The sequence below is a fragment of the Electrona antarctica genome (assembly GCF_951216825.1).
Source record: "Electrona antarctica genome assembly, chromosome: 14".
NCBI classification, from domain to species: Eukaryota; Metazoa; Chordata; class Actinopteri; order Myctophiformes; family Myctophidae; genus Electrona; species Electrona antarctica.
In genome coordinates this window covers 40,840,299-40,861,787 of record NC_136795.1, presented here as the reverse complement: position 1 = coordinate 40,861,787, position 21,489 = coordinate 40,840,299, and the positions used below count along the sequence as shown (strand labels likewise).

At 42.7% G+C, this 21,489-nt stretch overlaps 1 protein-coding gene and 1 long non-coding RNA gene across 2 annotated transcripts in view; one reads left to right on the top strand and one right to left on the bottom strand.

Annotated features, from left to right (window-relative positions):
* The window catches only part of LOC306936825, a 51,547-nt gene extending 45,196 nt beyond the window's left edge, over positions 1–6,351 (bottom strand). The window contains exons 1-2 of the long non-coding RNA XR_013791544.1: positions 6,210–6,351; positions 949–1,095 (exon numbers count right to left, since the gene is read on the bottom strand). This is a non-coding gene — a long non-coding RNA (uncharacterized lncRNA). The remainder of the gene's footprint in view (positions 1–948; positions 1,096–6,209) is intronic.
* Positions 6,352–8,489: 2,138 nt separating this feature from the next.
* hs3st2 (heparan sulfate (glucosamine) 3-O-sulfotransferase 2) overlaps positions 8,490–21,489 on the top strand; it is a gene marked incomplete at its 3' end in the record, with an annotated part of 30,643 nt that continues 17,643 nt past the window's right edge. Inside the window, exon 1 of the mRNA XM_079520450.1 lies at positions 8,490–9,785. Within this exon, the coding sequence (XP_079376576.1) occupies positions 9,109–9,785 (677 nt within the window). The 5' untranslated portion in view covers positions 8,490–9,108. The remainder of the gene's footprint in view (positions 9,786–21,489) is intronic.

Sequence of the window (21,489 nt, the reverse complement as noted above, 5' to 3'; positions counted from 1 at the left end):
GGACAATATCGGTGGCACCCAACTGTACACACAGCGGAAACTTGTCAAGTTTGCATTTTCCTCTCCTACTGTACTTACATTTCAGAAAAGGGAGAAAGGGTGTTTGAGTTTCTAGCTACAATATTTTTCACTGTGAATCTTGTTTGTCAGTGTGGAACAATTCATGCATGAGAGGGAAAAAAGAAACAAGCTTCAGAGAGTGCACAGTAGGTGCTGGAACAGCATTAGCATAGTGCTGAATACAAGCTAGACTGTGATGACTATGATGTCTGGGAGTTCTTCTTAGCATCGTCAACAGACATCAAATGTTCTGTGGATTATTATGTGATTTCGGAATAGTCTGTCAATTTTATATACATAAAAGGGAGTCGTTCACCCCGACAATTACTTATTTTCTATCAATTACACTCCCCATGAAGCCTTGAATAGGCCTATCTCACAGCATTTCCCCGCCCCCTTTTGTTGATAGTGGTGTTATTTTTTTTGCGGTCCATAGGCTTCCATGTTAAAAGAGGTATTTTCACAAGCCACAAACTACCGTTTTGTAAAGGTAAGGTTTATTCTACTTATTTGAGTTGTTATACCATTGTGTTTTCTTCATATTATTATCGGTCTTTGACATTTTAACATTAGGAAATGTACTTAGATTCTCCAGAGAAAAAAAGTGGTAATGCCTAATGTTAAATGACACCACTATCTACCGGAAGTGGGCGTGGAAAGGGGGCTGTGAGATAGGCCTATTCGTGGATTTTCTTTTGGTTTTGTCACATACCAAAGCCAATGATTTGATGACAGGAGACTCAATTGACCTGCATTTGAGTCTCCTACCAGAGACTCAAGTTTCAAGGCTGTGTAATTGGTAGAAAATAAGTTTTTTTTTTTGGGTGAACTACTCCTTTAATCAGTAACGTAGCGTACACAAGTTAGGTTGTGTGAGAATGTACTGACCTTATTGACCTGTGGACACAGAAGTGACATATTTTGCAAGATCGACATGTCTTCAAGTGACCAGGAGAAGTTGTCACAGATGAGAACAACTTTGCTCATGTCATGACTCTAGACATGGTCAGCCATCTTGGGAAGAGGGCACCGTTTCTGTAATGGGAGGAGTAAAGAGTGAGGTGTAACATTTCTGCTTAACCCATTTAGGGCTGACGTTGAAATTAAAAAAATGTTTTCATAATCCTGACAGTTTTCTGTATCCGTGGTGCTCAATATTTCATGTCAAGGACCCCAAAAATGATATGTAATATATGCCCCCATCTGAAAATATGTTGTTCCAGTTGACCTCCCCAGAAGCAAAGATTTGAGTTCAAAAGTTCACTCTGTAATAATATATATTCAAAGATTTGAGGCACATTTTCACGATTTTTAAAAAATAGCTAAAGTATAACATAATGCTTTAAAACACCAAAATGGATTAATTTATACTGTGTCATACAACGGTGTTGCTTGGCAAACAAATAGAAGATTTAAAAGTTCAACAATGATATGTTTTGCCATACAACACATAGTACTACAAAAGTAAAAGGCTTTCTGTCAACATCAGAACCAAGCTTAATTGCAATTAAAATGCATTTAATCTAAAATGAATGTTGTGATCATATTACTTATTCGGCTTTCAGAAATCATCCTTAACCTATCAATAGTGGCTGTAAGCATGGCGTCGGATTGATAACAAGAAACCAAATGAGGCATAATAATTTCCTGCTTACACAATAGGATTATACAGGCACATCTTAGTAAAAAACAACAAAATAGAGAGCTTAGTCCCATGAATGCTATAAGGTATAGGACACCAAGGGTTTGGTGAGGTGCCGACCTTCTATTGTTGAAGGCCCGAAATGTCAAATAAACAACTGCATAATGCATATGGAGCCGGAGTGTGCAACTTTTTCCCTCATTTAATTTCACCTTAAACTTCTTACCACTCCCGAGTCCTGAGGAACCCACTAACCTGAAGATTTCTGAAGGGTTTTCTCTATGAAACAAAAACCGCTCGAACCACTCCCTGCACGAACGCCCACACTTGTTTTAACCGCAGGCTATTTTCCAAACTGTTAAAATTCTCCCTGCCGCCTTGTAGTTTTCATATTAGCAGTTGTAAGCCCATTCTTATTCAGTGTAGCTGCCAAAATATGAAATTGAGCCTGCAGCCCAAGGCCAAGCTTCAATGCCCAACCAAAATGTGACACAGCAATAGTCCATTCAGTGCAAAAATGTATTGTCCTAAACATAATCCTTTTCCCTTTTGCTTCAGTGCCATGGCAGAACTCCTAACACTGTACAAGGAAAATCCTCAGTGTTAATAGAACTCTGAAGCTGTGCAAACGTAACCAAATGGACCACAAGTGTACACTCTGAGTAGATGCACAAACAGTGACGATTTTACTGTGTACATTTTTAACTATTGTGATATCAACTTCTTTTTTGTTTGTTGTTGGGAGTGTTATGTACTTGGTCCAGTATAGTGCGTCAGACAGTGTAACAATAGTAAATCACCTGCTGCACCACAACCAAAAATGTATTTCCAGGTAGATAAATCCAGCGCAGCGATAGTTAATTACAGACACAGAAGGCAGGAGGTTACTTCTAATTATATCTCCCTGGAACCCCCATTAATTCGCCAACAGTTAATTGATATACTCCCACTAATCAGTCTGTCTGTTTCTCATTTGCTGCAAGCTAACTCACTCACGCCCAGGAGTGTAAAATGCCTATGGTTTCATTGCAAACCGACCACTAGGGGGCGAGCAAAATTAGTTTGCAATGGTTTTTGAAAACCTTATTACCATACCCAACACCATGCCAAAATTCAAAAAGCAGTTACCAAGTGCATAATTGTTATGATTTTTTTACGTGATGCTGCCGGGAGCTAAAATGCCTATAAACTGTATAAACTGTGATTAATGTAAAAAATCATAACAATTATGCACTTGGTAACTGCTCTTTGAATTTTGGCATGCTGTTAGGTATGGTCATAAGGTTTTCAAAAACCATCGTAAACTAATTTGGCTCGCCCCCTAGTGGTCGGTTTGCAACTTTGGAATGAAACAGGCATTTTAAGCTCCTGGCAGCCATCGTGGACGCCATCTTGAAAACGATGCCTTTCAAGTTGTTCGTTTTCCGTAAAACTTTAGTATGTTATTTAGCACACCCAATGGTAACAGAATCCATTGAAAAATCTCTATCAATTATTTGGGGTTCCAACCATATACTGACATATCTAATAGTGGTTTCATTGCAAACCGACCACTAGGAGGCGAGCCAAATTAGTTTGCAATGGTTTAGGAAAACCTTATGCCCATACCTAACACCATGCCAAAATTCAAAAAGTAGTTACGAAGTGCATAATTGTTATGATTTTTTACATATTAAATCACAGTTTATAGGCATTTTAGCTCATTTTAGCCACCGTGGACGCCATCTTTAAAACGATGCTTTTCTGGTTGTTCGTTTTTCCTAAGATTTTAGTATGTTATTTAGCACACCCAATAGTAACAGAATCCATTGAAAAATCTATTTTATCAATTATTTTGGTTTAAAACCATAGCTATACGGATCTAATATTTGAGTCTGTGCAAACAGCCCACTAGGGTGCGCACACAACGCATTTGCACAACTTTTTGAAAACCTTATACCCATACCTAACACCACACCAAAATTCAAAAACTAGTCAGAGCCAAATTGTGGTGATTTCTTACGAGTTCACCCCCAGCTTTCAAGGTGCGTTTCATTTTGGTTGCAAACATTTACACACAAGAGCTTTGACCACCTAAAACGTTTAGTAGACTGGAGTCCCCATAGAGATTCGAGCTCCACTCCTTTTTTTCCTCTACATCAAATCTCTCCACCAAAAACAGCCGATGTGGGTAATGCAAAATTGCTGTTTACACATCTAAATGCCAGCGCTGTGAAAACGGTCTATTCTACACGGACAGAAGATAATGAAGAAAAGCCATCATCATAGCAATCATCTGGACTCCAGAAAAACACATAACCTACTCCCAACCAATCTCAGCTTTTTCAACATATTGTACACAGCATAGTGGTTCTCAAAGTGGGGTCCAGGGACCACCAGGGGTCCTTTAGGGGGGTCCGGGGGATAACTACATACTTTCGCTATTGGAACATTATTTTGCAATGCGTTGTGCGCTTAAATATTTTGAAAATATTTTTTAACAAAATTCTCTCTTGTGGAGGCCCCTGGTACTTCCGTTTTGTCTTTACAGTCGCTCAAATTTATCCTAATATAAATAGAAATCATGCTGCTTAGCATAAATGGAAATTTAAAAAAAAAAATGTAAAAAGATATTTAAAAATGGGAACGGAAATAGCAGCTTCCTTACTCATTACTTATTTTGGCACATAGTTCCAGACTCGATCTAGCATTCAGAGATTGTGGAATAGTTGTCTGGCTACACAAGACTAGTGGGTTCTTGACATAACATTTAAGAACCACTGCACTATGGAGACATTGTGGTCGAATGGCAGTGACATTCTCATGTTCCAAAATACTTTGTCCAATACACTGACACCAAGCTAGACAGGAACGCCCAAAAACGTCACATCCGGTTTTAGCCTGGGGGTAAGAATTTTCTATGGCTGCCAATGCAACTTGGTCCAATCCTTAATCACATACGGACAAACATCTATGCCGATGCTATCTAACTTGCGGAGGTAGCGTGCCTTGTCCACGGGCAACAGATCTTTCAACGTATGGCATTGCAAATACGTTTGATAATCGCTACTCTGCTCAATATTGTTTTGAAAATGCCGCAAATTGCATTGCAGTGAACGAGCGCAAATCACAACTTCCCCCGGGGGTGGGCGGAGTCACAGTTCGAGGCGCTGATTACGCGCCGTGGTGTCAGTGTATAAGTAATCTTGGAAGTGTTTTTGTGCTGCTCAGCATTAAAGATGCTCTTATCCAGATAAGTCTGTTCATGTCTTGGTAATAAATGATCAAGTGCATCAAAGAGCATGATATCGCAGGGGGATATAATATGGAATATTAATAGTATGGAGGCCGGCATTCAGAATCATAATGAACTCACTTTTCACCTTTATGCTGCACTTTGGCCTTAAGCTCTCCTAGCCTGTAGTAGACTGCAGAAACCCTCTCTTCCATCACAACAGGTGCTCTAGTACTGTCTAGTACTGTCTGGGCGACTGTGGCTCAAGAGGTAGAGCAGGTCGTCCAATGATCCATGGGTCGGCGGTTCGAATCCCGGCTCCTCCTGTCTACATGTCGAAGTGTCCTTGGGCAAGACACTGAACCCCAAATTGCTCCCGATGTGCTGGTTGGTACCTTGCATGGCTTCCGCCGCAATCGGTGTATGAATGTGTGTGTGAATGGGTGAATGTAATGCACAATCTATGTAAAGTGCCTTGGATAAAGGCGCTATATAAATGCACCATTTACCATTTATTTTACCATTTGTCTACACACACTGTGCCACAACAATGGGATGACAATGACAATGATAACAATCAAAGCAAACAACAAAACAAATCTTCACAAAGTCTTTGTGAATTTGTTCTGCTTGTCTCCTAGTAGGCTAGCTTTAAACATTGGCGAAACTGGTATTAGTAATCAATTTTATGAACCAATTAATATTACCGTGACATTCAGATAAACCATGTAATTATACCCCAAGTCAAAATGTGCAAACGAGCACGTTGCCTCAAAATAACACTGGTGTTCCTTTAAAAAACAAAAGTAAAACGGAATGGAGAATTATTATCATGAGTGACGTCACGTCGTTCGTTTAAATATTTATGGTCAGTTCTTGTAACGGCATTCCTCACAAGTTTATAAAAGCGAGACACTTGGAAGAAGAGGAGTCATGAATTCCCTCGACGGTGACCTATAGAGACTGGGACAATCATTCAGGCTGATCATATGAGCAACATGGTGCGTTTTGAGGAGGAGTGAGGAGCTTTTCATTGTCACTCAGTCAGTCATCAATGTCCAGAAAATCCTCACACATGCAAGGGAAGGAGAAAGGAGGAGGTGGTCGTCAAATTCCTCTGGGTTTCGAAGATGCGCATCCTTCCAGCAGCTTGAATTATCACTTATATTAGCACTCAAACTATATACATTACTTGGACAAACTTGGGAAAAGGCGGAATGATATGTTTTCCTCTCCTCCAGGCAACTTTGTTACATTATCCTAAATCAAATTAAGTTTTAAAATGCTACTTACACACATGATGCCTCCGGGAAATACGCCTCGTCGTCTCGTTCCAACTTGGATATTACTGCTGCTGGACTCCAAACGCGGACGAGGAGGAGAGGAGGAAGACTGATGGGAATTAAACCATGCATCGCTTTAATCCATGGAGACATGGCACATAGCAGGCTCCACTCGAGTCGAATGATCGTGCCATCTTCAAACAGATTCAGCAAAAGATTTGCCTTCATCTTTACGCTCTCCTTGTCCTTCACGTATCTGTGCTACAGTGTTATTTTCGGTTGCAGCAGCAGAAGCAGCACGGTCATGACAAACAACAACAACAACCAGGACTATGACGAGAGAAGGTGCTCGGCGGCGAACAAGAAGAACGCGGGGAGCAAGAAACTTCTTCAGAAATCAAACGGTTGCGCGTCTGTCTCGGACAACATGAGCCCTGCTGCTGCTGCGCTCCGTGCGCAAACGGCACCGCCGAGTTCTGCTGTTGCCGTTGTTGTTCGCAACCAAAGCAAACACGCCGCTTATTCTTCTGCCTCTTCTTTCGGAGACAACAACGACAACAACAATCACTCGTCGTGGGTCGCTTTGAACGAGTTCAAGTTGAAGAACATGACCGTCGCTGCACAAAAGTACGGGAATAAGAAGCTGCCCAACGCGCTCATCGTCGGCGTCAAAAAGGGAGGCACCAGGGCCGTGCTGGAGTTTATTCGGATCCATCCGGACGTGCGCGCACTCGGAACGGAGCCGCACTTTTTCGACAGGAACTACGACAGGGGGCTTGATTGGTACAGGTGAGGATTGGAAGGTCATCGTTTGAAATTGAAAACAATTAGGCTGATTAACATCAGCTGTTGTTGCTCTTTTGTGCGTGCGTGTCAGCGGCTGTGGGACACTCAAGTAACGTGTGAGATGTGTTCTTATTTTTCTGACAGGTTTGATTGCATGGTCATGGGGGTCAGGTTTTAGTTTAGACACATTTTCGTGTCCCATTTATTTAGCAGAAAATGTATAATGCATTACGAAGCAAGTAATGAACATAATCACACGAGCGAGTTTAATAGTTGGCAAACTCGTGCGATTATGTCCATTACATGTGGCACTTAGGCACTATGTTGTGCTACCAGCATAAATTCATTTGAAAATGTATTGGGTGTGAAAAACAGTTATTATACAAATATACAGTCCATCTACAGTGTAATAGGCCGTAGTTGACTAGAATTACTGGCAGGAGCCTCCGAGCCTGCATATTAATTGAGGGTGCTGTGGCGCAATGTCACAGATTGGATGCTTGAAAAATGTATTTGCTACAACTAGTGGCCAACACACTGCAGGTAAGTCTCCTTCCCGCGCACACACACACACACACACACACACACACACACACACACACACACACACACAGCGCAAATCACAACTTCCCCCGGGGGTGGGCGGAGTCACAGTTCGAGGCGCTGATTACGCGCCGTGGTGTCAGTGTATAAGTAATCTTGGAAGTGTTTTTGTGCTGCTCAGCATTAAAGATGCTCTTATCCAGATAAGTCTGTTCATGTCTTGGTAATAAATGATCAAGTGCATCAAAGAGCATGATATCGCAGGGGGATATAATATGGAATATTAATAGTATGGAGGCCGGCATTCAGAATCATAATGAACTCACTTTTCACCTTTATGCTGCACTTTGGCCTTAAGCTCTCCTAGCCTGTAGTAGACTGCAGAAACCCTCTCTTCCATCACAACAGGTGCTCTAGTACTGTCTAGTACTGTCTGGGCGACTGTGGCTCAAGAGGTAGAGCAGGTCGTCCAATGATCCATGGGTCGGCGGTTCGAATCCCGGCTCCTCCTGTCTACATGTCGAAGTGTCCTTGGGCAAGACACTGAACCCCAAATTGCTCCCGATGTGCTGGTTGGTACCTTGCATGGCTTCCGCCGCAATCGGTGTATGAATGTGTGTGTGAATGGGTGAATGTAATGCACAATCTATGTAAAGTGCCTTGGATAAAGGCGCTATATAAATGCACCATTTACCATTTATTTTACCATTTGTCTACACACACTGTGCCACAACAATGGGATGACAATGACAATGATAACAATCAAAGCAAACAACAAAACAAATCTTCACAAAGTCTTTGTGAATTTGTTCTGCTTGTCTCCTAGTAGGCTAGCTTTAAACATTGGCGAAACTGGTATTAGTAATCAATTTTATGAACCAATTAATATTACCGTGACATTCAGATAAACCATGTAATTATACCCCAAGTCAAAATGTGCAAACGAGCACGTTGCCTCAAAATAACACTGGTGTTCCTTTAAAAAACAAAAGTAAAACGGAATGGAGAATTATTATCATGAGTGACGTCACGTCGTTCGTTTAAATATTTATGGTCAGTTCTTGTAACGGCATTCCTCACAAGTTTATAAAAGCGAGACACTTGGAAGAAGAGGAGTCATGAATTCCCTCGACGGTGACCTATAGAGACTGGGACAATCATTCAGGCTGATCATATGAGCAACATGGTGCGTTTTGAGGAGGAGTGAGGAGCTTTTCATTGTCACTCAGTCAGTCATCAATGTCCAGAAAATCCTCACACATGCAAGGGAAGGAGAAAGGAGGAGGTGGTCGTCAAATTCCTCTGGGTTTCGAAGATGCGCATCCTTCCAGCAGCTTGAATTATCACTTATATTAGCACTCAAACTATATACATTACTTGGACAAACTTGGGAAAAGGCGGAATGATATGTTTTCCTCTCCTCCAGGCAACTTTGTTACATTATCCTAAATCAAATTAAGTTTTAAAATGCTACTTACACACATGATGCCTCCGGGAAATACGCCTCGTCGTCTCGTTCCAACTTGGATATTACTGCTGCTGGACTCCAAACGCGGACGAGGAGGAGAGGAGGAAGACTGATGGGAATTAAACCATGCATCGCTTTAATCCATGGAGACATGGCACATAGCAGGCTCCACTCGAGTCGAATGATCGTGCCATCTTCAAACAGATTCAGCAAAAGATTTGCCTTCATCTTTACGCTCTCCTTGTCCTTCACGTATCTGTGCTACAGTGTTATTTTCGGTTGCAGCAGCAGAAGCAGCACGGTCATGACAAACAACAACAACAACCAGGACTATGACGAGAGAAGGTGCTCGGCGGCGAACAAGAAGAACGCGGGGAGCAAGAAACTTCTTCAGAAATCAAACGGTTGCGCGTCTGTCTCGGACAACATGAGCCCTGCTGCTGCTGCGCTCCGTGCGCAAACGGCACCGCCGAGTTCTGCTGTTGCCGTTGTTGTTCGCAACCAAAGCAAACACGCCGCTTATTCTTCTGCCTCTTCTTTCGGAGACAACAACGACAACAACAATCACTCGTCGTGGGTCGCTTTGAACGAGTTCAAGTTGAAGAACATGACCGTCGCTGCACAAAAGTACGGGAATAAGAAGCTGCCCAACGCGCTCATCGTCGGCGTCAAAAAGGGAGGCACCAGGGCCGTGCTGGAGTTTATTCGGATCCATCCGGACGTGCGCGCACTCGGAACGGAGCCGCACTTTTTCGACAGGAACTACGACAGGGGGCTTGATTGGTACAGGTGAGGATTGGAAGGTCATCGTTTGAAATTGAAAACAATTAGGCTGATTAACATCAGCTGTTGTTGCTCTTTTGTGCGTGCGTGTCAGCGGCTGTGGGACACTCAAGTAACGTGTGAGATGTGTTCTTATTTTTCTGACAGGTTTGATTGCATGGTCATGGGGGTCAGGTTTTAGTTTAGACACATTTTCGTGTCCCATTTATTTAGCAGAAAATGTATAATGCATTACGAAGCAAGTAATGAACATAATCACACGAGCGAGTTTAATAGTTGGCAAACTCGTGCGATTATGTCCATTACATGTGGCACTTAGGCACTATGTTGTGCTACCAGCATAAATTCATTTGAAAATGTATTGGGTGTGAAAAACAGTTATTATACAAATATACAGTCCATCTACAGTGTAATAGGCCGTAGTTGACTAGAATTACTGGCAGGAGCCTCCGAGCCTGCATATTAATTGAGGGTGCTGTGGCGCAATGTCACAGATTGGATGCTTGAAAAATGTATTTGCTACAACTAGTGGCCAACACACTGCAGGTAAGTCTCCTTCCCGCGCACACACACACACACACACACACACACACACACACACACACACACACACACACACACACACACACACACACACACACACACACACACACACACACACACTCTCCTGCTATTGGATAACAGTATGAAGGCTATAACTTCGGCCAGTTTGGTTTCACCTGTTATGGACTCATTCCAGACCAGCACAATTAAGCTGCCTCAAAACTCTGTGCCAGTCAGATGACCTACAGTACTGCCCATGTAGATCAATATAGTGTGAAGCTGGCAGTCCTAACTGCTGTACAGTGCCGGCTCTACAGTACTAGGGCTCCTGAGCTAGACTCAATTTGGTAAATGGTACATAAATGGTGCATTTATATAGCGCCTTTACCCAAGGCGCTTTACATAGATTGTGCATTACATTCATACACCGATGGCGGCGGAAACCATGCAAGGCACCAACCAGCACATCAGGAGCAATTAGGGGTTCAGTGTCTTTCTCAAGGACACCTGGACACCAACTCTGGGGGAGCCCGGGTTCGAACTGGCAACCTTGCGGTTACCATCCGGCCACTCAACCCCTGAGTCACCGCCACACAGGCACAAGGGGGGGGGGGGGGCTGTGCGGCACAGGGCAGCCCCAAATAACTTTTTGGTGTAATTTTTGGTTACTCAGCCCCCCCCCCCAAAAGAGAGAGAGGCAGACATAGTCTAGTCGCTGTCCATGGTGCTGAATGAATGCAGCCACTCTGTTTTACAGCAAAATACCTTTTTTCACATTATGCTCTGATAATAAAATCACAGTTTAACAGAGATGAGCAATAAAGAAAGACTTAAGAGTATGCAACGTGAAAGCATGATTTCTTTTTTATGCTTCTTTCAAAGGCAATAGTTTTTACGATTATTTAAGTTTTGTCTCCTGGATTTCTTTGCAGAAAAGTCCTTAATCAGGTCACTGAAATCCAATTTGCGGAGGATCACTCTTGAATGACATCACAGTGCTGTACACAATTATACAAACTCTGGAACATGTCCAATATCTTTCATTGTGTTATGTACAGTAGTTTAACTCAGTTTATTATAAGACATTGATTTGTTAAAATGCTATTTAACATGATGTATTTTGTGCTTGTCCACCATCAATCATGCTGTGTATAGCCTGTACAGTGAAGAGTTGGGGTTAAAAGGATTGGAAGGATATTATTCAATATTCATATTCATTTGAATGAGTTTCACACACACAGTATTCACACAATGTGCACTATTACATTCACCCATTCATACACACACACACACACATTCACAGTTATACGCACCAACGGCAGAGGCAACCATGTAAGGCACCTGCTCATTGGGAGCAGGTGAAGTGATTGACGTTTTGATCGACGTCTCCCCCATTTTGATTGACGGCTCCCTGGCTCTGCCAATGTCAAACAATGTTCATTTCTCAATGCCAACAACAGACATAACAGACGACTTGCCGCCCTGGAAAGAATGTTCTCGTCGAGTTAACACGGGGAGAACGTTCTATCAAATTCATGAAACCAACCAGAGAATGCATCTACTATATAATGTGCCACGTCTCTGCATACGTGCGTGCGTACGTGTGTGTACGGTTGTAATGCACGTAACTCGAGAACTGTTTGACCCACCGACTTCACATTCGACACATGCGTTCCACACCCCCACAGGGAGTGCAGTGCCAGGTATCGAGTCGGTCGGACCCACGGTTCTCCAGAACCACCACAAAAGACTCTGGCTCTGTCAGTGGGCCTAATGAGGCAAACTCCTTTCACCTGGGCCAGGCTCTGCCAGTGGGCCTAATGAGGCCAACTCCTTTCACCTGTGCAATTTCCAGCCTCTGCCTCAGCCAATTGAGGCTCAACCAATCAGGCTCTGCCAGTGGGCCGAATTGATTGCCAAGTACACTTTTCAGTTTGCAGTCTTTACGCACATACACAGATCTCCATGTGGGACACCGGCTGACAGTTAAAACGGGTGCTATGACAACGTATATCATTAGGTTAAGTTCCATCGTTCCCAAGTAGGCCGGTGGCCGACTGCGACGGGCACGTACAGGTCTAGTCTTTCTAATTTGAGATGGACTTGAGAGCTACAAGCTCGACAGCTTTCAGCTGAGACGAGTACAGTTATTGAGAAACAGACCATATGTCTCAGCCATCATACATTTTAATACAAAACTAGAATTGTTTTAAATATGTCCTGCGTGCGTGCGTGCGTGCGCGTGCGTGCGTGCGTTTCCATAAAGTAGAGGAGAAGAACGTGTATGTATTTTTGAGTGCAGAGAACTGTTACGTAATGTACTTGGTACACAGAATTTTGGCAAGAAAAGCTGAATGTATAATAGGGCTCAAGTGGGTAATGTGTTTTGTAACAATAATCAAAACCTGCAAAGTAACTAGTAGCTAAAGTTTTCAATTAAATGTAGTGGAGTAAAAGTACAATATTTGGATCCAAGATGTAGTGGAGTGGAAGTAAAAGTATTGGAAATTGGAAATACTCAAGAAAAGTACATATACCTCAAAATTGTACTTTTTTTGAACAGGACTTAAGTAAATGTACTTAGTTACTTGCCACCACTGCTCACTTGTAATTAGAGTACAACAAGGTTTGACCCCAAATATTGTAGCCTAAAACGATTCAGGCACCAATGGCGCCCCCCCTAGTGCGACGATGGGACTGCCATAATACAAACAGTACACACATCTGTTTATTCATAGACCTAAAATCAGTGTTTCATCCACTATGTTGTGTGTTGTCGTGACCAATTACTATGACAGGCATCCGTGCCTTTTAGTGCTGGTGGGAGTGGCGTGCACGTACCTGTAGTGTACACACCGTCACACGCACGAACAAAGACAAAAGGTATTTTTGGCCCGTGCGTGACCTAAAATGAGTGTGACGTCCTTGTTCTACATCGATTATTTTCAAAGTAATTTTTTTGAGTGGTGCAAACCACTCCAACAACCAGCTTTGTCTGTATGTTTGTGTACCTGTGTACGTGTCCGTGCACAGGTGAGCATGGTTACCATGGTCACTGACATTACGTCAGACCACAGCTGATCAGGCTATATAAGACCTCGCACCACTCAGTTCACACGGGTGTGATTTTTTTTTTCCTTTACAGATTTTTGGATTTGCTGAGTAACGAGTGAGATTCATTGCTCTATCTATACAAGTCCTTCAGTGGGCAGAGCAATGATCTGCCGCAATGATTACTGGAGTGTATGCCTACAGCAGGGTTCCCCAATTAATTTTCCTCAAGGGCCATATTTTGACTAGGGTACCAGGCTGGGGGCCGAGTCCGCACACACAAGGTCGAGGTCTTGCCCTGAAAATTCATTTTCAGGGCAAGACCCCATTTGAAAAGGATGCCCAGTTTGACATGCATAGGCTACTGACCCCCATTTATATCTGGGACCCCCTAAAAAAAAAAAAAACACACCCCCACACGGGGGCGCTCCGCGGGCCGCCTATTGGGGAACCCTGGCCTACAGTATTTCAATTAACTGTCACATTCTGTATAGAAGCTGGCATTGTGTGTGCATCTAGAGGGAACGCGTGTGGCATACCCAGAAGTTATGCCTATACGAAGTGGCAAAAAACATCTTTCTGGCCTCGACAGCCCATACAGTTGGGTGCCACCGATATTGTCCCTTATCATTTGACCCATTTAGACCCATTTAGGCCTGAAATAAATATTTTCACGATTTTTCAAAAATAGCAGACCTACAAGCTCGTAGCGCGCCACTCGGTGGCGCGCTATGAGCTTGTAGATCTGCTATTTTTCAATAGCTAAATTATAACAATGTTTAAAACACCAAAAGGGGTTCCCGCCCAAAATGGGTTAACTGTCCTTTTGGGCAGATCACGCAAAACTCAGCAAAAAGAAAAGGACAATATCGATGGCCTCCAACTGTACATCCAAACTGATTACATTAAACGATGTTAAACTCACTTTGACCATTCACTTCATGCATACGCATTCCCTCTATAATGTGTATGTTGTTTTTGTCTGCCTGTCCCACAGCCACTACTCCTTTGAAATGAAATCTTATTTTGTCTAAATAAGACGCACAATGTTGAAAAGCCTGCAGGTTTACAGATCAAGTCGACGACTCCATAGGGGGGGGAAAAAAGATCAATAATCATTCATCTTGAAAATAAGAATTGCGTGGTCTCTTTGACACAAAGCCTAGTCTAGCCCAGTCAGAAACATACACAGTATAAACAGGCAATTAACTTTAACGATTTCCAAGAGCCCCATTGTACAGTGCAGTCTGCGTTATTACCGCTTGTACAGTATGAGGCAGACCAGTGTGACAAAAAAGACGAAAAAAAGAACTGGTGCACAGTGTTCATTACTGTGCCACCGGAGCAGAACACAAAGTGTGGCCTCATTTAGACTGTGTCAGGGTTTTCACATAACTATATGGGGGTCGTCTGATCAGAATTAACATCTCACTGCCACACTAGAGCAAAGTTCTCTTGAGTTAAACGGAGGCTGAGAACTCCATTTAATGTCCTTGTGACACACAATAAAATCCTCCAGCGTTGGTTGGTTTATCCACTTGTTCATTCAGAGAGGTTTGGTTTAGTTTACAGTCGTAACATTTTACCGTGTAGTACGTTTTCCACGGGACCGTGAAGATGAAACCATGCGCAGCGTCGTGGATTCGAGCGTTATCAACCCATAATCACCACTTATCAAGACCATGCAAAAAAAAAGAGAAACTGGCTCCATTGCAAGTATAGCCTACTGGTGATGATGGGTTGGTACTAGCATTCAAAGCGGGTGTGCACCGTCAAGACTTGAAAGGGCATAGCGGCTCTATTGATTGTACAGGAGTCAGAAACACTTGCGGTTGGAGCCTGTGAGATGTGTTGAAACTCTATGAGCAGCAGCGAGCAGCGGCTGCAGCTAAGAATATTCCTGCCTGGCCATTAATTGGCTCTGGGAGGCATCTGGGGAGATATGAAACACGATCATCACATATAGGTTGATGAGGACGGGAAGTTGGGTGGTGCTCATTTAACCCATTTTTGGCGGGAACCCCTTTTGGTGTTTTAAAGCATTATGTTATGCTTTAGCTATTGAAAAATAGCAGATCTACAAGCTCATAGCGCGGCACCGAGTGCCGCGCTATGAGCTTGTAGGTCTGCTATTTTTTGAAAAGTCGTGAAAATGTGCCTCAGATCCTTTGAATATATATTATTAGCGAGTGAACATTTTAACTCAAATCTTTGCTTCTGGGAAGGGGCGTCCGTGGAACAACATATTTTCAGATGGGAGTCGGCGGCCCGATTACAGATAATTCTTGGGGTCCTTGACATGAAAATGTTTGAGCGCCACTGACATAGAAACATGGGTTTTTTCAGAAAAACGTCAGGATTTAAGAAGACATTTGTAGAATCGAGCTCAGGTCGAAATCGGTTAAACTGGGAAGGGAAGGCCACATGTTTCTATACAGTGAGGGGTGGTCAGGCGTGTGTATTATTAATGAGCACACGGCATGGCAGTATAGCCTGGTGACATCTAATGGGCACAATTAAGCCATTTAGACCCGAGTTAAAAACATTCACTTTGAAAGAATATAATATATTCAAAGATTTGCGACACATTTTTACGATTTTTCAAAAATAGCAGATCTACAAGCTCGTAGCGCGCCACTCGGTGGCGCGCTATGAGCTTGTAGATCTGCTATTTTTCAATAGCTAAATTATAACACCAAAAGGGGTTCCCGCCCAAAATGGGTTAAGCACAAAAAAATTATCTTTCAGGAAAGGTGCACCATGCGGCGAGGCCACTTGCAGGTCAGTCCAAGATACAAAAAAAAGATGATCATGCTTATGTTGAATAAATCAGTGGATTGACTAGTGTCTAGTGTGAGTATAAAAGGACATGTATTGTATTCTCCTGCCTATAAAATATAAGAAAGTGGTGTGATCCTGTGCAATAATGAAATATCAAATACAATTTGAAAAAAAAAGTTTATTTCATATGAATCCTGGCGGAAGGAAGGGAGGGAGGGAACAATAATTCAGGGCTGGAAAAAGTTAATTAATCAACAAAGATTAATCATTTCCTTATCATCATCCCCTCCTGATCTTATGAAAATCTGCCTCAGCTGTTTAGAGAGAAACATGCAACCAGACAGGAGCAATTATACAACACACTGCCACGCGTCACTGCGGAGAATGATATAATGAGAAAGATTGCACGAACTAGACTAAACGAGAGTCCATTCTTCCCTCCAATCTGATGATGTCAAAATGACTGCATGTCATGTCATTTCCACTTGGAATTGTGACAGAGTCACAATGTGGCTTTCGCCTTTATTTTATATTTTTTATGGAGGGACAGACAGTAGGCTGACAGGAAATGGGGAGAGAGATCGGGGGGTGACATGCAGTAAAGGCCGTTGGGATCGGGAGTTGAACCCGCGGCACACTGCCAGACTGGATTGCCAGCCAAGGTGCCTGGACCGCTGAGCCACGGCCCAGGCCAGAGTCTGTCATTTTGACCGACACTTTTTTTGTGATCACGGCCTTTAATCTTCTTGAAGTTAATCATTTCCTCTGCATGCGGGTAAACCAGAGAAAATGATCCAGTTTCCACCAAATGTCATGAATCCTCCCCCCATTCTAAAAGTTATTTTGCAGTCAGAGTCAGACTTTTTCTTTTCTTCCTGGAAATAAAAAACGTCTGGGTTTCCGAGGGCTAGAGTCAGACAGACAGACAGAATGGGGGAGAAAACATAATCCCATTCCAACCCCACTGGCATGAGGTAATTAGTCTTCATAGATTTGTACATCAATGCAAACACAACTGTATGAAATCTATATCTGTTTTGTGGCCTCATGGCAAATGTTGTGCAGGTGTTATTATTATTCATTATACGTTAGCCTGCTGGAGGTATAAACAGCAAAGAACATTATAGAGTATGCCAGAAAAAGCGAGTTAGCGGGACTGCTTTCAGATTGGTTCCTGAAACAACCCACTTAATATCAGCTTACTGTAGCTACACACTGCAAGGTATGCAGCGCACATATCATCCCGGAGGTGAGAAATTGATGTCACGTCAGATTTAATCCATTCTGAACGGGAACCCCCTTTTGGTGTTTTAAGCATTATGTTACGCTTTAGCTATTGAAAAATAGCAGATCTACAAGATCATAGCGCGGCACTCTGTGCCGCGCTATGAACTCGTAGTTCTGCTATTTTTTTTTTTTAATCGTGAACATGTTGCGCAAATCTTTGAATATATTCTTTCAGAGCGAACGTTTTTAACTCAAATCTTTGCTTCTGGGGGGTCCCTGGAACAACATTTTCAGATGGGGGTCTGGGGGCCAATTTAATATATAGATTATGGGGTCCTTGACATGAAATATTGAGCACCACTGATATAGAAACATATGGGTATTTCAGAAAACCGACAGGATTTAGAAGACATTTTTAAAGTCAGGTCTAAATTTGTTAAGGGATGCAGGGGCTGCGCGTGCTCCGAGGGCAACGGGTTGTCCATATCTAGTTCTGGACTGTCATACTCAATAAATACAAGGTTGCATGCAATTTCCCCCCCGTCTAAAAAGTAATTTCCGAAGTATTATAGGATTTTGAGACATTTTAATACAAGTTGCCACCTGGATGATACCGTATCTCATTATCCATTGCTTGTAATCTGCCATTTCCTGCAACTTTGCAAAAAAGAAGAAAAGTAGTAAGGTCTACAGCAGTGGTTCCCAAACACTGGTTCGGGACCCATTTGTGGGTCGCAGATAACATTTTTGTGGGTCCCTTTATTTTTTTTGTGTCCTACATTTTCTTAATCTTCATTAATTAAAAACAAATTCCCAGTCATTTCATAAAGAAATCAAAGAAAAATCTAAGGAATTCCATAAATTAGAAAACCAAATGGAATTAATGGAAATACTACAAGTTACTACAAGCTCAACGTGCTGTGTTGTGAGCTTGTAGATCTGCTATTATCACTATAGTTTGGGTCCTGCGTGCAAACTAATCTCTCTTTTGGGTCACAGGCTAAAAAGTTTGGGAGCCACTGCTCTACAGTATAACCTCAATTTACAATGTAGGCATTTTAGCACCAGTTAGAAAGAAAATGTACGAGCCCAGAAGAGCTTTTATGGGTCTTCAGGTGAAAGCACCAGCCCCAGCTGCTGTTGATTAATCCGGAATCATTTATGTAAGCAATTAACCAAAACCCTCACCTGAGAATATGTGTGTTTCTTGGCAAGCATTTCAGAGGCATCCCTTGGTGTCTTCCTTTTGGCCGTATTGTGTTGCGTGCAGTTTCCTAAACCAGGCGACACTTTGGCAGCATCTTTCTTCAGCTCAGTCAATCAAACATTATTGCTCAAGAAGAGGTCCCAGGTGTCAGGGACATGCAGAGAATGTTAGAGAGGCAGGGGCTGAAATTCCCTAAAAGGGCACTTTTGGCAAAAATAGCAGATCTACAAGCTCATAATGCGTTGCACTGTGATGCGTTGAGAGCTTGTAGATCAGCTATTTCCGGAGCGCATTTGAAGATGTGGTGTATGACATCAATTTCTACACAGAGGACACATTTTTTCAACGCAAAATGCTAGTTCAAGTTCAGGAAGTTCGGCCTAATAAGTGTCAATTTCATCATCATTTTTCGACCGCGTTCGAGATTTCAAAATGCCACGCCAGACTTTGCGGTCCTTCATTGCCATACTGATGCATGTGTCCCTAGCGATGACATCAGGGAGCGACAGTTTTCTACCTCTGGTCTGCTTTGAGGCAGGATTCCAGAGAAGGGAAGAGAAGATATAACCTCATTGTCAGCTCTGTAGCAGTGGCCGGCAAACTGTGTTTGGACTAGTGAAGAAACACGGGGAAGGTTGCCGTATATTAGATTAGTCGATGGGTGGATGGATTTGCGCTCTCATTAGAAGGCGGGTGTAAGTTAGCCTGGCTAATAAGCCAGACCGAATCAGCCGTTGGCAAAAAAAAATTGCCTGCTGCTGTGTGATATTAGTCTGGCTTATTAGCCAGGCTAGGTGTAAGTGCCATCCAACCGTTTCTCTAATTTCTTTGAAAGTGTCCATGTCTCGGAGCCACAGGGTCGTCCTAAATATTTTTACTACTTCTTACTAAGCTGGGATGACCAGATCTTATGCATGTCATTGCAGGCTGACCAGGCCATGCCCTTCCTAGTTTGAAAGTCCTTTTGGGAAGAAGATACTGTATATATATATGAACCCAAATACTTGTAGTCATCAACCTGTTTCAGAGGAGTGTTGTTAAGTGTTTTTATAATGTCGTTATTGTTGGATTTGCATATATTTACGTATTCAGCTTTCGTCTCGTTGAGATAAAGACCAACACAGTTGGATTGGTGGTCCGATCTGGGGGTCCTTGACATGAAAAAGTTTGAGAAACACTGACTCAGACAACAGATGCACAAACCACACTCGTCCTCCTTTTATCTCCATATATAGTTCAAAGTTCGTATGCTTTTTCATACATTAACGCCCTATACTTCGTCATACAAGAAGAGCGTCAAACAAAAGTGGTAGTAGATCTACAAGTTTGCGACACACTGTGTGAGCTTTATGTAGCTTTATTATTATTTTATCATTTGAAAATTGAAGTGTGTCTGTGGGTTTTTAAAAATATTGAACCAATGAAAAGTATTACCAAGAGTTTGTGACTCAATCCATTGGAACACATGCAGGCTCTTTTTGCCATTCTCTGTAAAGCAATAGTTTTGACATACAAGGTTCTTACACCTGTGTCGTGAACTGACTCAATCATGACAAATACGGGAGACGACACACATGATTAAATTAAAACTTGTTTATGTGAAACTAAGGGGAACATTATACTTAACTTTTAGTGTGTGTTGTGAATAGTCAGTTGTATGGCTGTGTGAAAATGTAGAAGTGTTATGTGTGGCCCTCTAGCACAAGCAGGGAATAGAGGTTATCCCTTAGTTAGGAGGTTGGGCAGTGAAAGGGTTCCACTGCTGGAACTCAGGTTTACAATGTTTTTTGACCATTTTTCTTTTGTCTGCCCACTCTTTCTTCTTTTTCTCCTTCTGAAATGTACACTCTGAAGCGATATTGCCCTTTGCCCCTGTTAAGTGTTGACTTGATGCCATACAGGTATGTAGTCCTGAAGAAAGCAAGGATGTTACAGAGACACTGGAGATGGAGTCACTTGGAGGGGGGAGGGAGGGAAGAGGGGTGAAAAAGTGTTACGTGCAAGTGCAGAAACAAGGTCATAACTGAACTCAAAGGAACCAAACACAGACAATGTTTTCCTGTGTGGGAGAGAGACAAAATGGCCTTGACCAGCCTGCAGCCTGGTCCCAGGTCCCCTCCTCCTACACAAGGTTCAAGGTTGTCTTTATTTGTCTCCCTTGGGAGAAATTTGTCTTGGAGACAGAGTCACAGCTGCATACAAATAACAGACACGTTCACATACGAAAAGGAAAAACACCATGAAACACCCAACATACACAACATACACACGAACAGAGAACAGCATTAGAATCACAGCGACACCACACAGGCGTTGACACTAAGGGTTGCCCACCTGGGCAACCCTTTAGTGTCTGCTTTCAGGTTGCCCAACAGGGCAAGTGCTCGTTTGAGAGAGGACGCAAACACACACACACACACACCAGATATCTGTCTAAACACCTTAACGTGGCCAGAGCGCCCCGTCTGTGGAATGTAAAATAAAAGCACTGTTTACCTATAATGTGCCATTTTCACTGTTGCTAACTTGCTACACTTAAACATATAAAATAACAAGTGTGAAGTGTGAATCCTGCATAGTCATATGGTACCTATACCTCTTGCCGCCCTAACAGCTCCCACCACAGCTCTAGGATAGACCCGTCTGATTGTCCCTCTCCTAGCTAACGGGCCGTTGGGTTTTAAAAATGTTGAAGACTCCTGATGGGGGACAGGATAGACTTCAAATCTATCAGTGTAGGAAGCCTCCTCCACATTGTGATTGATAGTTTGTAAATTAAATCCCAATCAGAAGAGCCGTTTTCCAGCGAATCCTCTGATTCATAAAACCCCCTTAATTAGAAACCCTGCATCTTCAGAAGCCTTTTTTTTATGTTTGATTACAGGCGGCGAGGGATGGGAA